Source organism: Engystomops pustulosus, chromosome 10, assembly GCF_040894005.1.
Source record: "Engystomops pustulosus chromosome 10, aEngPut4.maternal, whole genome shotgun sequence".
NCBI lineage: Eukaryota > Metazoa > Chordata > Amphibia > Anura > Leptodactylidae > Engystomops > Engystomops pustulosus.
The window spans coordinates 67,503,882-67,521,481 of NC_092420.1; the positions used below are offsets into that span (position 1 = coordinate 67,503,882).

Here is a 17,600-nt window from a genome sequence, read left to right on the forward strand (position 1 = left end):
GACGGATTCAGAAAAACCGCCGCATTTAAAAAAAAAAAATGTGTTGCGGAAATTGCACTTACCTTCACTAGGAATAGGCCGGTGAATTTCAGGGCATTCCAGCGGACTTCAGCGCAGCAGCGCCACCTGGTGAACGGCGGAGGAACTGCCTTAGTGAATCGCCGGCCGGACCCGAATCCACCGCACAGAACGCGTCGCTGGATCGCGAATGGACCGGGTAAGTAAATCTGCCCCAATGTTTTATTGGCATCAAAGTCTTTCCAAATCATATCTGTGAGTGCAAGTTCTTCTTAGAATTGTTCAGTTTGTAGAGATAAATTAGACTGAAGATGCAATTCGGGTCTGTAGTAACATTTCTACCATCAAAATCAAGCATGATAAACCATTGCGAAAGAGGTAATCTTCTTACATTTGGTATTCATGGCCTCCTTCCTTCTAAAATCAACTCTGAAAAGTATTCTAATGAGCCAGAAGGGCTCTGGGGGCACATCCAGAGCCCCTCTGTGCAGTAGCTTCACAGGCTGTAACACTGTGCAGGAACGAGTCCCTAATCCCAACTGTGTCAAATTACATCAGGGAGAGGAGTTGGAAGTGTTGAAGGAGCAGCAGTGTAACAGCCTGTGAAGTTACAGCATAGAAGGGCTCTGGTAACAACCCCCAGGGCCCTCAGGCTTCTAAGCGTAATTTAAAAAATTGGTTTTATAAGGAAGGATGACATGGATAACAAATATAAGAGGATTACCACATCCACAGTGCCTGGAACTATGAGTAAGTGTCCCTGGTTTATCATGTTGGATTTTGATGGTAGATTTCCTTTAACATTTTTAAGAAATTCCAGCTGATCCAGCAGTTTTTATTTTTAGCCAGTGGCAGCTGTAAAGAAAATCCACATTCACTGTTATCATGTTTTTTTACTTACCCCAAAGACAAATCTTTCATACAGCGAGTCCCAAATCCTGGATTGTTCAGGAATCCATTTGATATGGGAACTACCGCTTCACTGCCCGGATGTTCATTACTAAAATAATAGTTAGTGATAAAACAAATGAATTGATTATGAATATCTATTATTAAATGGATTTAAAACACATACACAAACGTTAATTAACAGAAGTAAAGGATGTTGAAGTTAATAAACAGAATTAAGACTTGATTTACCAGATACAATGTGGTTCTAGATCTGATTTGCCATTCTATCATTATGAAGATTACGGAGGTTTTCTGGAATAACCAAGCAGACAGTCTCAGCTTTGTTTGTGACTCCCATTGAAATAAATAAGGATAATGGTTACTTTCTTACTCAAAGGGGATGTCCAGAATTGTTTCTTATTTTAACACTATCTAGGGTCATTGATAGATATTCTGGTGTATTCATGAGGGGGCGGGATTAGGGGCCGTGACTGCCGGATGACGCTCGGCAGTCACCGCCGGCCTATGGAGCTTTGAGAGCGGCCTGGCGTTTCCAGTGTACAGTGCGGCAGAGTCTGCTTGCGTGATCAGAGATTTCTGATAACGCTAGCAGTGTAACACTGCTGGGACTGTTGTAGCACTACTAGGAGCTGCTTACTTTAGTTGGGGTATATGATGATTTAAGGGAACCCGTCATCAGAAGTATACTTAATAAAGCACTATTCAAGCAGCTTAATACCTTTTAGATCATGTTTCTTTTGTGACCCAGCGTGATGGCATCTTCCAGAAAATCTACTTTGAAGTGAGATTTAAATTGGTTGTATAAAGTCATGCTGCGGAGATCTCAGCACTGATGTCCAACTCCCCCCACCTCTGAATGTCTCCTCCCTTGTGATTGATATCATAAGTCAGACTTCAGGAGATCTGGTTAGTGATGTGTCTGGATGCAGGATCATCAATTACCATGACTTCAGTGTTAAACTCTCTACTTCCAGGACTTTATACAACCAATTTATACCCACTTCAAAGTTGATTTTCTGGATGGTGCCATCACACCAGCCTATCAAAGATACATGATCTAGAACAGTGATGGGCAACCTTTTGATCTTGGTGTGTCAAAATTCGCCAAAAAACCGAGCATAACTCGGGTGGTGTGTCACCTTGAGAAAAAAAAAACAGAATTTTGTGATATTAATAGTTTAAATAACAAATATGTATAATTATTTAACTTCTAGGGTACTTTAACCCTAGGTTGTCTAATTGATCCTACCATGTACTGCCATACTACAGTATACTACAGTCTGGCAGTATATGGGGATTTTCCACATCATCTATTTATTACAATGTGCAAAGCGCACATTGTAATAGATCGGCTACAATCAGACAGGTGTGGAAATGCTTAGTAACCTGCAAACTTTGTCATGAAAGTTCACAGGTTATAGTGAGTCGCAGGTGCCGCTGTCTGCATCTCCTTCATGAGGAGCAAAATAATCGCAATGTCTGACGATTTGCAAGGTGTTGTGATTATTTCAGGGCTTGTACGTCACAAAACTGACACACAAGCCCTGATGACTGTCTTTCATCATACAGTCACTGACATTTCTCACTGTATGATGTCTTGTATGTATGATGAGAGTGGTTGTCCTCCCTCATCCCTGCTGTGGAGATGGTCAGTGTAGAGGTGACCTACCACAACAACTCCCCCCAGCACAACTATCAGGAGCTGCAGAGGAGTTTGTGGAGTTGATGGCCGGGTCACCTCTCCTGGAGCTGAGCCCCGGGATGATACCTGTGCTGACTGGAGACACGAGGCACAGCTCACACAGGGGGAGGGGCCGGCCCGGTGGAGGAAGAGGAGGAGGAAGTGCTGTGAGCTCAGTGCATGGCAATCTCTCAGCCTCCCGGCTACTTCACCTGGCCATGTAGGAGCCGAGGATGAAACTTAACTCTCCGGCGGCCGCGTGTCACTGAAAATGGCTGAGCGTGACAGCACTGACACACGTGTCATAGGTTGGCCATCACTGATCTAGAAGGTGTTAAGCCGCTTGACAACATATTGCAATGGTTTATTTTGTCAATTTCTGCTGACTGTTTCCCTTCAATGTCTCACTACCAGTCTAGCTCTTCATGACTACTGCTGTACATTCTTATTCCTGATGCCAACTGATAACACTGGGCACTGATACCCGACACTTACACATGATTCTTAGTCCTGACACCAGATACTGCCACATGGTGCCAACTCTGACACAAGGCACCAACATCTGATACCAGCAATTTAAGCTCCTGATGTCAACTATTGACACTTTCAATCAATGACAATACCTAATGCTGGCACCTTGACACCAAATACCAATATCTGCACTGATGCAAACTCTTAAATTGATCCCCATTGATAAAACATGATGATGTTGTTGTATGTTGAATATGAAAGGCAATTTACAACTCTAGAATGCATTGGGATGTTACTACTCTACAGGTTTCTCTGACCTGAAAAAAATAAATTGTTGTCCGTAGATCCATGGATGAAGTGTTAGACTGGGGTATTCACCAAAAGGAGGGACGATGAGAGTAAAGATAAGGGCTAATAGCACAAAGCTGGCGGGAAGCACAATCTGCAGAAAGGTAAAGATAACAGAGATAAAAGATTTGGCTGATGCAATGAAAAGATCAAGGAATACAACAAACATGATGATAATATAGAAGAAGCTCTTATATTTCACAGTCCATGCAAAATAATGCAAAGCCATGCAGGATTAAAGGGTGTTATGGAATAATTCTAGGGTGTTGTAATGTGTGATACATCTCAAATGTGGCTGGCAATGAGTGTTTTGTGACCTGCTAAGAAACAGGTTATATATGTCGGCTATTTTATCTAGTTCCCACAGGAGATTATATTATGGTATGTTTATATTTAGTAGAATTTTTCTGCAGATTTCCAGTAGATTATAGATTACATCAGATACAATGTGTAAATCTGTATAATTTCTGCTATAGAATGGTCATGTGAAAGATGAAGTATTTTCCCAACTGCAGACAGATTTTTTTCCATCTTTAATGTAGCAAATCTGAATCTATCGCCTAACAGGCAAAGAAACATACCGTACATTAATAAATTATGCTTCAGATATTTTATAGCAGAAATGAACTGAATGCTCCATTAATGAACAAACAGTGACAGGGATGGAGTAGAACGTAAGTATTGTTAGAAATGTCCTGCTTGTTTCAGCGTCACATGTTAATACACTTCTGTATGTGATATAAATTAGGGGAAAATAGAAGGGGACACACTTTGCCTGCCGCAACTTTCAGCAAAAGATTTGCTGCAATGAGTTCAGTATTTTTGCATTGCATCCTCTGCAATCATTTTTCCGCAGCAGGTGGTCTCTGTCACTGTTAATTGCTGCAGGCTACCACCAGTGATTTCACTGTGGCTAAAATATAGCAATTTTGCTCCTTGTGTGTGGCTTATTGGCTCACAGGAGAGCTATATGCCCATGACTATGGGCTGTAAACAATGGGCCCATGGTCTGTTGCTTGTGAAGCGTGTGTCATTAATGTGTGAGGTGTACCCGACAAGAAAACTCAGATAGAAATAAGACCTGCTCCGAGATTTGAGGCTCACATAGAAACATGGAAACCAGGGCCTTGTGCATGAGCCCATAGAAATACATTGGCACATGTGCTATACATGGAAACATCGGTATGAGCACAACATGTTCAGAAACAGGGAGTATGGGCAGAAAGAGGTTACCTGGGCAAGGAAGTCTTTATGACTACGAGTTGCGTGTTGGAAGCGTTTTATAAGAAGTGCTTTAAACTGCTGGTTCAGGAGATCACTGCCTTTTATCTGTCGGGATCCTTTGCCCTCCGTTTCTGTGAGGCCAGGATGATCATTGCAAGCATCCGGTGCAGCATCTGCAGCCACACTTTTCCGAGACTGTTTCCTCAAACATGCTGGTTGATCTGAGACAGGATATTGAAAATAATTAGATAATATCTACATGTGATCCCCATGGCATATACCATGTGTGAAATGAAAGCTTCTAGTCATGGTCTAATCGAGTGGCGCACTCAGACATATGAGACATAATGTAGATAAATGTAAAGGTATTCACTTGGGCCATGGAAAAAAATATATAATTATGTTCTAAACAGTCAATTACTTGGTAAAACTGGAGCTGAAAAGGACTTGGGGGTATTGGTGGATGGTAAATTTAATTTTAGTGACCAGAGCCAGGCGGCTGCTGCCAAAGCAAATAAAATTATGGGATGTATCAAGAGAGGAATAGATTCTCATGATAGTTTTACCCTTATAGAAATCCCCGGTCAGATCACACATTTTGTACAGTTTTGGGCACCAGTGTATAAAAAGGACATAATAGAGCTGGAATGGGTGTAGAGGAGAGCAACCAGGATTATTAGGGGAATGGGAGGACTAGAATACAATGGCTAGATGACTAGAATAGATTACAACATTTGGAGTTATAAAATTTAGAAAAAAGACGACTGAGGGGATCCCTGAACAGACAATACAAGGATCTCTCCAAAGATCTATTTATACCTAGGCCTGTGACTAGGACAAGGGGGCATCCTCTGCGCCTAGAGGAGAGGCCGTTCTACCATCACCATAGACAGGGGCATCCTCTACACCTAGAGGAGAGGTGGTTCTAAAATCACCATAGACAGGGGACATGCTCTACGCCTAGCGGAGAGGCGGCTCTACCATCACCATAGACAAAGGTTCTTTACTGTACGAGCAGTGAGACTATGGAACTCTCTGCCGCAGGAGGTTGTTATGGCCGACTCTATGTACATGTTCAAGAGAGGCCTGGATGACTTTCTGGAGAGAAAAAATATCACGGGTTATGGGGAAAAAACATTTATTTAATTCTTAAAGGTTGGACTTGATGGACTTGCGTCTTTTTCTAGCCTTATATACTATGATACATTGATATGTCTGAGTGCGCCACTCAATTAGAACTCAACCAGATATATTCCCGAAGTATTCTGTTCTTTGTAGTTACTGTAAACAGCTGAAGGCAGCACCAGTCAGCCCCTTATTGAAGTTCAACATTTCGTTGTGGCTTTCTATAGCACAAGCTTAGAGAATGAGCATGTTTTTACCTTCCCTTTGTCTTTTGCCAATGATGTTACACTATTGTTACACTGATGTTACATTATCAGCACTTCTTCCTTGTCCTCTCTCTTGTTGCTACTGTCTACTGAAATGACAGCTTTGCTCAAATCTAAGGAACTGTAGCTGAGAACTGGATGTTTGGATTAAAAGTTACCAAAAATTTACACTTTGGCACAGTTTATTCTGTGTTATACAAATGACAGACTTGTTTCGCTACAGTGCAGTGGTATAAAAGCCTCAAACCACTGTCAAAGATTTTTCCCAAAAAATTAAATGGTGAAGTTAATCATATGCCAAAATAACAATGAACAAGTAAAAAAAGCCAATTAAAGGGATTTTCTGGAACATTAATATGGATGGTCTAAACGTATCTGTACTCAGTATTTGATTGGTGAACTGAAGAAAGTGGTGGGAGAGCCATGCCTTCTTCATTGTGTGCAAGCTGTATTACAGTGTTATCAGCAAGTGCCTGGTACTTTAGCATGGCTTCCACCTTAGACTATCCTACAAAATTGGCCAAGTGAGGAAGAGATTGCAGAAAAGTACCTGAGCTTAAAATTCTCCTGCAAATGATGAAGCACTGAGGATGTTAAGAGATATTGTATTCTACAGCTCAATGAGGTGCAGTACCAGGCACAGCCACATCTATATGTATAGTGATGTCCCTGCACAAAAGTTGAAGGGGATTTGGCAGTTCCCAAGAAGCTAAATTCAGTTAATTGCTGGGAGTTTGACCAACACCAATTAATATATTTCTGACGTGCAGAAATCTAAAACCATTAACGTATGTAAAATTTGTCATAGTCTCTACTACAGCAGTTACTCAGAGCAGAGGGGAGAGGCTGTGGAGCAGTTCAATGCAGACAGCAGGGTGAGAATAAGCCCCTACTGCACTTGGAGAAGCTTTAATCCTGGAATATAAGTCTACATTACATAACATAATATCACATTTCTGTTTCTACTAACAATTAATGCAAAGATAAATATATGCCGATTCCTTTTTAACTAAAGCATGTGAAGCAAATTTGTAGCATTTTATATGTGGCAAGCAACTATGGCATCTAGTAAATATTAATCTGCTGGCACTATAACGTGCAGGTCTAACTAGAAATGCTGCATCAGCAGAAGCACAAGATAGAAATGCCTTACAATCTTTTGTTTCAGGTAATAAATAAGAATGGGTAAACTGGAGAATGTCCGGCTTTACATCTGCTGCATTTGACTGAACACAAATGTTCTTATTCCCATAATCACCTGCTTTATACAAGCGTAATTCATTATAAAATATGAGTCTTTGTGATTGTGTCTGCTCTAGTAACAGGAATGCCTGAACATAACTGCAGAGGCCTCTGCATACAGGGCAAGTGTCTGTTTTATTATACAGCAGACACCTGCCGTTAACTTCTGGGATCAGCACTGTGAGCCTCTCTCTCTAGGCAGATTGTAATAGATGGGTAGTATGTTAATAATATACTGCAATACAGTCATGTTGCAGCATATTGGATGAATGATCAGACCCCTTAAAGAGGACCTGTCACCAGATTTTGACCACCCTGACTAACAATGCCTGCTGATAAAGGGTTACAAGTCCTCCCCATATCACCTAAAATGAGCTGCCAGTGGGGCACTGTACCTTAATTACAGATGTTTTTCTGATATGCAAATTAGCTTTCTGACTCATGTCTGGCATCTGTGACTCTTCTCTCTCTCAGGCTGGCAGTGAGCCAAGCCTCATTAGTTGCCTGACAGCTCTGTGTCTCTTCAGATCACTGCTCTGCCTCCTTGTGCTGAGGGACTGTCAGCTAATATTCAACTACAGACATATATACCTATATATTCATATTGGAAATATTATGTTAATTTTATTTACACAGTGCCATGTGTTACAATCATGACATGTGACGAGAGTGACATCATCGCAGGTCCTTTAGCCTTCTAACAATAGCAAACTGTACACCATGTATGTGATCACATGAAATCACAGCAGCCTCCATGGAGGATGAGGAGGAGTAGAAGTCCATGGAGGCTGCTGTGACTTCATGTGGTCACATACAGTACGGATACAGTTTGCTATAGAAGAGCCATGGGAAATTGGGAGGAGTAGATGGGAGGGGCCGACTGAGCAGGATACGCCCCCTTTGATGCCAGGTAATATAAGATAAAAGGTGATTTATGTGGGTGTAAGCAAAACCATTTTTAGCTAAAAGAAGGGTGTCAGTAAGTTAATAGGGCTCTATAGGAATCTGTCAATTGTTTTATAAGTGCAAGTGTGGTGACAGGTTCCCTTTAAGCTTCAAACACCATAGGGATTTGAAACAAATTAGATAAAAACATTCAATTCACCCCCCTTGATTTAGAAACATATATAAATAAAGAAATAAAATCCTAAACATGTGTTAGGTTTCCCGCGAAATGTAATGCAGAAATAGCAAAAAACTACTGGAAACTTAAAATGACTTCAAGACCAGACCTTCCAAAGAGTTTACCCAACTTATTCTGCCTGAATCACCTTTATTATCGATATTGACAATTGTTGTCTTATTATCCGTTGCAAGACTCGTTCTGGATTTCCTCTGCTGTAACATCCATTCCTCTGGTGTCAAGATCAGCCAGAAAAAGTGAAAAAAATAGAGCAATTCACCAACTATATAACCACTGATACATGTATTATAGCTGGGAGCTGCAGAGAAGATATTACTAAAGTAACATATCAAATTGTATAACTCAATAGTGCAGAAGATAATAGTTAAAGAGGACCTGTCACACAATTTATCGGCATTAGGAGCTGCTTACTAAAGTAAGCAGCTCCTAATGCTTGATCACACGCCGGTAACGCTATCAAACACTGCGGCGGGATACAGTGTAATCATCGGACAGCTTGCAAAGCTGTCCGATGTATTCATGAGGGGGCGGGGTTGGGGCGTGGCTAACGTGCGGCAGTCACTGCCAGCCTATGGAGCTAGCGGGGCGGTCCGGGGAAGAGGCAGCGCATCGGACCGCCCCCTCGTGAATACATTGGACAGCTTTGCAAGCTGTCCGATGATTACACTGTACCCCGCTGCAGTGTTTCATAGCGTTACCGGAGGTTTCCGGTAACGCTATCACTGTAACACTGCGGCGTTTGATCAAGCACTAGTGCCGAAAATTTGGTGACAGGTCCTCTTTTACTTTGTAATGCAGGCAGTTACGTACAAGGTTTGTGTAGGTTTGTTCGGTGAATTTGTATGTAAGTCGCGACTGTATATTTCATAATTGTAAGTCCAGACAAATTTTTTTGGTCTCTGTGGCAAATGGATTTTAAAAATGTTGGATTGTCATAAGAACCAGGATTAATAATAAAGCTTCATTGCAGACACCTGTGATAACTGTTACATCTGTTTAGTGTAGCCTAAGGCTAAAGTACAGCAAATTACCAATTACCAGAGGTCCGTTTGTAACTAGGGGTTGTCTGTAAGTTGGGTGTTCTTAAGTAGGGGACCGCCTGTATCCTTTATTTAAAAAATGTTTCTTGGTCCTGTTTTCCTAATTTTCATTTTGCTTTTAGCAGTGTGTTTATTTGCTTGAGGTTAATAACTCTTTATGGGTAATGTACCTTAAAGGGGTTCTGGCAGCTGCTTGGTAACATACATAAGTTTGTAGCTTTAATGTCCTATATCATATGCATACATTTCTTTTTAAAAAATCTATTTATTTAAATGCTAGTTAATTTTTTAATGTACAGATTCATTTTCTGCTTAAAAATTGGATGCTATAAAATTTAGCTGTATTGGGGCAAGCCAACAACTTAAAATGTTCTTTGTGGTCCTCCAGGATAGTTAGCACAACTAAGCACAACAAAATGATCAAATTATATAGGCCAAGTGTATACCGTTTAAAAAGTAAGTAATTTTTTTGCACACAGCTGCACCTTTCCTTGGTTTGTGATCCCTGATATCAGTGGCGTAACTAGAAGCTGATGGGCCCCAGTGCAAAGTCTGTGCCAGGCCCCCGACTATAATGTATGGTTTATAGTAATAGTTTTCTCATATGGGAAAGTGACACCATAAGGGCCCCCTAAACCTCTTGGGCCCAGGTGCAATCGCAACCTCTGCACCCCTTAAAGTCACGCCCCTGCCTGATATTTGGGGAATTTTGTATTGTACATAAAATAACGTGATAAGAATCAAGAGATACATTTTTGGTAAATATTTGAGAAAATATTAATACCTGGAGTTTCTGTTCCAGTCACTGAATCAGCTGTAACTTTTAAGAAGATCTGTAGAGATATAGATATAAATCTTTAACCTCATTTAAGTGATAAACATTTACTCTATTGGTATAAAAAGTGTATAATATTAATATCCAACATTGTATTAAAGGGGTATTCCAGTAATCAGCATAATTCATATACAAATGGGTCATTAAAATATAAGCTAATGTGTAATTGGTTGTTATTTAAAATTTTGCTCCCGTTAGCAGAAAAATGCTGGTGACATACACTATAATGAAGAATTAAAATGCTACTGGCCCTTTAATCAGTCAGTTAATTTCCTCCGCGCGGAGGAGACACAGGACAGAAGATGGCCGCTGGTCACATGTCCACATCACATGTCCTGAACCTGCTTGGGCAGGTCATGTGATCACCACTACGTTTGGCTGTAGTCGGTTGGTTGCAGTGCATCCAGTATAACCAGTGTTTTGGTGATGGCAGTTACACATCATTACTATGGTAACACAGCAGAAAAGTCTGTTACATCATCAGTGGGGGCAGAAAATAAGAGGTAGGAGGAGGACTAAAGGATCTTGGGACTTGTAGTTTCGAGTGGCAGCCATCTTGGGGATACTTTAGAGAGGACATAAAATTTTGTGAATCATAAAATCAAAGTATTTAAGCTCCATTTTATGACTAATGACATTGAGTTTTGTTATATTCATTTATTTGTAGCATTATGGGCTTTTGTATCAGACCTATTCACGGAATACCCCTTTAATTAACAGAAGGCTGTGCAGGGGCTGAGCATCTCAAATCTAATCCTAATTTTATTAAAATCAAAATCTATATTACATGTTGAGGAGATACAGAGAGTGCTACAACATTCGTATTGGTTTACCTCTTCCAAAGGTGTATCCGAAATTCCAAAACTGCTTAGTCCCAGGTCCCCCATAGTCTCCTCCAGCTCTCTGAACAGACTGGCATAAGCTCTGTATTTAAAATCTTTACCGGGAAGTAGATAAATCAGTTCCTGTCCAATACTTTCTATTAGCTTAGCCTCAGGAACATGATGGTGAATTAACTCAGTCAGCCCAGCTATATCACCTGTAAGACGATAAGGGAAATGTTATTAAACATTATTATTAGAGATGAGCGAGTATACTCGTCCGAGTATACTGCTCGGTCGAGTATAGCATACTCGGACCGGCTCGTTACTCGGACGAGTATCTCGCCGGCTCGAGATCGAGCAGTAAATTAATAAAATAAATTGAATAAAAGTATTTTTATTGTAAAAAAAAATATTACACATGTTTGCAGATGTTTTACTTGTAAGAACACATTGAAATAACACTATTCTTCACTTTCCAGGTGTTCGCGCGGAGATGTTCGGAACATCTGGAATGTGAAGAATAGTGTTCTTTCAATGTGTTCTGCACTTAAATGCTCCTGTGTTCACTGTTTTTAATGTTTTAATTCTATTCTTCACTTTGCAGCTGTGCGCGCGTATCTCCGAACCTATCGGGAGACACGCGCGCACACCTGCAAAGTGAAGAATAGAATTAAAACATTAAAAACAGTGAAAACACGAACATTTAAGGGCAGAACACATTTAAATAACACTATTCTTCACTTTGCAGCTGTGCGCGCGTATCTCCGAACCTATCGGGAGACACGTGCGCACACCTGCAATGTGAAGAATAGAATTAAAACATTAAAAACAGTGAACACAGGAGCATTTAAGTGCAGAACACATTGAAAGAACACTATTCTTCACATTGCTGATGTTCGTGCACATCTCCTAACTTAGCGGGAGACACGCGCGAACACCTGCAAAGTGAAGAATAGTGTTATTTCAATGTGTTCTTACAAGTAAAACATCTGCAAACATCTGGAATTTTTTTTTTTGCACTGTTCTTTTACTATTCAGTTTTATTAAAAAAATGCTCGGGTCTCCCATTGACTTCAATGGGGCTCGTTATTCGAGACGAGCACTCGAGCATCTGGAAAAGTTCGTCTCGAATAACGAGCACCCGAGCATTTTAGTGCTCGCTCATCTCTAATTATTATACATACGTAGTAAGTCCTACCATGGAACGGGGATGAAAGTAGCGCCCTGCTACTCGTGCGAGAATGCATACTATTATTACAGAATATTCTCCAAGCAGCAAAACTCCTAGCAAGAGTGTGGAAAACCCAACCACCAACTATATAAAAGTTATTAGTAATGTTGACCCAACATTGCCATTTGGAAAGAACCCTTGCTCACAGAAACTGAACCCTTAAAGCCCATTATGCTATGTGGGACCTGGGGTATAGAATGTTAGAATAGATACTAGTTCCCTTCTACCCCCCGCAACTGTTTCCACAAATACCCATCTTATTGCCCTCAATAAACAGAAAATGATATCCACCCACAGGAAACTAAATGAATCTCTCTGATACCAGTTTATATGTTGTTGCAATGTTAACATTCTTTCTTTCTTGTTAATACACTGTATAGATAATTCTGTAACCCGTTTACCGTAACTGCAAAATGAGTCTGATGTCTACTCCAATACATGTATGTAAGGAATATTTCTTGTGACTCAATAAAAATAGTCAAAGGGATAAATCAATAAGGGCCCAGGATAAACCACCCCAGAGATCTAGGATGGAGGGCCTTGTGAGAAATGCAGAACGTACCACAATGGCAATTACAATTGGCATTAATGTAATTGTATGAGATACTCCTGTACACATGACTGACAGCCTGTATAGTGATGTGAGGTATAATGGTGTAATGGCTCCTCCATGTGCTTCCTGGTGCTGGCGCCCCCTGCAGCCTGTATGTGTGTATAGGAGAGATACAACAGCTCCAGGCAGCCATGTTATAGCAGAACATGTCAGGTACTTGTGTAGCTGATGTCTGTGTCTCTGTGTATTAGGAGGATGCAGCATGTCAGCAGATGCAGCACACACACTAGCAATGCTTTACTATACATTACACACAGACATGAGCAGGGGGAGGAGAGGGGAGGGGTAACAGGGGTGACATCACTGCCTATGACCATGTGACCAGCCTCAATTACATAATAAAGAATAGATGATTTTAGAATGATTCATGTATGAATTGACTAGATAAAGGCTGGGATGGATCCTTGTGAGCTGCTCCAACAGGTAGAGGTGACAGGACTAGTGACACAGACCTGATGACAGGTGTCCTTTAAAGGCCACTTTGAAATATCCCAAAATAAAACTTCTATAGCTTGTGCTGTTGAAATAATGTTCCTCTAGTGTGCTGCTTTGCAATCATACATATATAAATACAAAAACTCTTGATATGCAGGAAAGTAGGACAAACTGCATCAAACATTTTAGATTACAAACTAATTTTTAAAAGTTTGAAAGCATTCATTCAGAAATTATTTAGATACATCAAATGGACTCTACACTGTACTTTCTGATAAACTCACCATCAAGTTCTTGCTCTAGAGGATCTTCTTTAGCTTTAGGAGCACAGCTTGGACAAGGGCAGGAGCAGTCAGATCTGCAGGACGCCTAAGAACATGATTTCATACCTTGTAACAGTGTTCAGCATAAGATCGAGAAGAACGTATCAAGTTTTATTTAAAAGTAAAATGAGTTGAGCAAGAAATGAATAAACTTACAGAATCTTTTTTCACTGGGTCTTTCACCTTTCTCATTCTCCTGACAAGGGTTAAGTAAAAGCCTGTTCCAAAGCAGTTCTTGAGGAATAAGGGTGTCCCACTGCAGTAAAGCTTTCCTTGAGAAATGATTGCGATTCTATCTCCTAGGAGATCGGCTTCATCCATATGATGTGTAGAAAGAATGATGGTCCTACCTGAACAACACAAGTTTTAACTATGTATGCGATTTATGTAAGCTCGGTTGGGCTTCAGCTCCAAAGGCTCCAAAGCCCATTTAAATTAATAAACACTTTATTACCCATGTTTTTCTAATCAGTCTTACCGGATCGATATTTTAACAACAAATCCCAAATGGAACGTCTAGAATATGGGTCAACACCAGATGTAGGTTCATCCAAAACCACAACTTTAGAGTCGCCAACAAATGCCATAGCTACAGATAGTTTTCTTTGCATTCCACCTATAAATGATCATAAAATATCACTATATAAAACTTTGTAGGCCATTACATTAAATTCTAACACAAGATCAACATTTTAGGAGATGAGGAGAAAAATAAAAATCCAATTAAAAGCATCAGATTCATTTGAGATGTGGGTCACAAACTAAATGGGATCAGAAATTTGACATCAGGGCAATTAAATGCAGTGGGATTTCCTGGATAATGATGACCTCCTTAATATAAACATTAGTATCCTGAACCTGGTTAGCCCCTTTAGTCAGCATACATCTAAACGTGTGTCCCCCTCTTTCCCTGTCCATTAGGGCACATGTACCTCGCTTGAAATAAAAAAAATTGGAAGTTTTTACTAGCTGTTTAATATTTGACCTTGGGCTTCTTCTTAGATCTGTTCTCCCCCAGCTTGCCTTGACCAACAGTTTGACCATGGCCTGACTCTCAACTCCTCCTAACCTGACTTGCACCCAACGACTATGCCTGTCTCTACGTGCTGTGGCCCAAGTGTTTTGTATGGATTGACCAGCAGCTGCTGCACCAGGACCATTTCAGGAGCAAGCAGCCCAATGACCTCTTGGAGCAAAATCCAGTTCGTTGTACACAGATAGATTCCATAGGTTTGTTCTTAAGTCTAATTCGTATGTAAGTCAAAACTGAATATTTTATAATTGTAGATCCAGACCAAATTTTTTTTGCCCCAGTGACAATTGTAGTTTCCCAGTGGTCAGAGGGGTCACTCTTTAACTAGGGGTCATCTGTAAGTCCGGTGTTCTTAAGTAGGGTGAAAACCAGGCTGATTGCTGGGATAATGTTTTTAGGAGTGGGAGTAAGATCAACTGTATAGATGACAAAGTGGGTCAGTCTAATGGCACTTTAAAGATCTGACAGCTGAGATATAGGTTCATAAGAATGTGATGCAAACCTGACAAGTTCTGAGCTTCCTCATTCCTTTTGTGAGAAATCCCAATATCTTCCAGCATTACTTCCATTTCTCTCTCAGCTTGTTTTCTTGATTTTCCTTTCAGTTGAGCGTAGAACAGTATGTGTTCTTCTACGGTTAGGCTGAGGAGCAAAGAATTCAGCATGTGACACAGATCAGATGTTCTCTTCACCATTGAGGAAAGCTCTTTCAGATGTTTTTTGATGTTGACCCCTAACCTACCATGCCAACCTATACAGCTTACTAACTAATATTACTATTGTTGTCTGAAAAGATATCTTGTTATTACACAAGTTCAGTGTTTATGCCAGAAAAGCTCAAACATACATACTGAATACTGTATATCCATAGACATATACTGGCAGACGTATGGCCTGCATCTCCATATAGTAGAAAATACTGGATAATTCAGCGGTATGTTCTCAGCGGAAGACATTAAAGGAAATCTACCATTTGCTTTTATGTAATATGAACCAAACATACCTTGAGAATGCTGTAGCTACACTGATGCAGAAACATATTTTTTTAAAACCCTGAACTGAGTGGTTTTGCTGCAAAAACAATGATAAAATTATGATAATGAGGCTCTGTCACTCCTGTGGCTGCCCCGGTGCTCTCCTCTAAAGCACTGCTGCAGCCTTGTCCTTCCCAGCATAAGATGAGAATACGTCATCACTGTGTTGTCCCTGACAGGCAGAAGCAATCAATCGCTATAACATCCCCCAGCTGCTGTGTATGAGTCACCCAAATCAGGATGATTAGTCCTGTCTGGACAGTTCAGTCAGCTCCTGTGTATGTGGAATTAATGGGGCTCATTTACTTACCCGTCTGGAGGAGTTCACAGAAAGTGCATTGTCCGACGATGATGCACACTGCAGCGAAATTTGATTGCGTGCGTCACAACCCCCTGTTAAATACCTGTCACGGCGGCGCAAATATTGGAAAGTCCAACTAAAGTGCATCCGCGGACCCTTACTAAATAAGCCCCAATGTGTTTGCCCCAATGTGTTTATGTAGGGAAGCCAGGCCACCCAGCTTTCCCAAGGTCCTGAATTTTTTAATATTTTTTGAGCATAACCACTCAGTTCAGGGATTAAACAAGATATGTTTCTGCATCAGTGAAGCTACAGCATTCTCAAGGTCTGTTTGGTTCACAATGCATAAAAACAAATGGTAGATTTCCTCCAAACTGTCCTTATAAGAATAGGGTTGCAGGATGTATCCTACTGTATGAACATAGAGTGGAATACACTGCTGCCCTCAATTGCAATGAAACATCCTCTCCACATATCCCTATCAATGGAGGGAAAAAAAGATGTTAATACAGCCTAACTATATCCATGTATTACTTAAATGAGATTTGTGAACAAGATTTATATGTTATTTTTAAGGAGAGGGAAAGGAAAGCATTGGAAGGGTTAACATAAGTGGTTGGATCGGAGGAATTTCTCAAAACCTAGCAACCAATAGAGAGGGACACAATTAGGACTATGGGACACTACAGCAGAACAACAGGGCTACAGAAGCCCATTACACTGCAGCTACATTGTAACACATATAGTTACAGATGGTTAGGAAGCAATGCATTGGAATCCGGCAACAACTAATACAACAATACAATAATGCAATTGAACTGCTTAAAGGAAAACTACCATTTGATCTGATGCAGTATGAAGGAAACATTCCCTGAGAATGCTGCAGCTACACTGATGCAGAAACATATCTTGTTTAATCCCTGTGCTAAGTGGTTTTACTGAAAAAACAATTATAAAATTATGATAATGAAGCTCTCTCTCTCCTTTTTGCCTGGCTTAGCCCTTTTCCTCTCACATTAGTTATGCACTGCACCAGAGAATGATGTAATCACTATGCCCCTGAGAGGCAGAAGTAATCAATCGCTGCACCATCCCCCAGCTGTTGTGTATGAGTCATCCAGCTCAGGTTGATTAGTTCTGTCTGCGCAGTTCAGGAAGCTTCATGTGTAATGTGTTTATGTAGCTTGTTTTTTCAGCAAAACCACTCAGCTCAGAGATTAATCAAGATATGTGCCTGCATCAATGTAGCTACAGCATTCTCAAGGTATGTTTGGTTCATAATGCATCAAATGGTAGGTTTTCTTTAAAGGGGTTATCCATCTATTGCTTTCTGAAAGTTTTCCATTTTTGTTTTTACATGTGGACAATCAATGGCTGCATCAGTTACCAAACATTGAGTGGATGCAGTAGTCATATAATATGTGCACATAAATAGAGACCTGGTGTGTTGGAGAGCGACACTAGATTGGAAGAAACAAATACATGTTTATTTAAAAGCTA

At 40.5% G+C, this 17,600-nt stretch overlaps 1 protein-coding gene across 3 annotated transcripts in view; it reads right to left on the reverse strand.

Moving 5' to 3' along the window:
- Positions 1-17,600, reverse strand: part of ABCA4 (ATP binding cassette subfamily A member 4) — a 151,379-nt gene that overhangs the window by 33,963 nt on the left and 99,816 nt on the right. For 2 of the 3 annotated variants that reach the window (XM_072127295.1, XM_072127296.1), the window contains exons 23-32: positions 15,268-15,407; positions 14,211-14,348; positions 13,889-14,082; positions 13,694-13,778; positions 11,140-11,345; positions 10,256-10,304; positions 8,559-8,642; positions 4,664-4,875; positions 3,400-3,524; positions 920-1,018 (exon numbers count right to left, since the gene is read on the reverse strand). In XM_072127295.1, coding sequence (XP_071983396.1) covers positions 920-1,018; positions 3,400-3,524; positions 4,664-4,875; positions 8,559-8,642; positions 10,256-10,304; positions 11,140-11,345; positions 13,694-13,778; positions 13,889-14,082; positions 14,211-14,348; positions 15,268-15,407 — 1,332 coding nt within the window. The remainder of the gene's footprint in view (positions 1-919; positions 1,019-3,399; positions 3,525-4,663; positions 4,876-8,558; positions 8,643-10,255; positions 10,305-11,139; positions 11,346-13,693; positions 13,779-13,888; positions 14,083-14,210; positions 14,349-15,267; positions 15,408-17,600) is intronic. The other variant, XM_072127297.1, reaches the window with a different exon arrangement.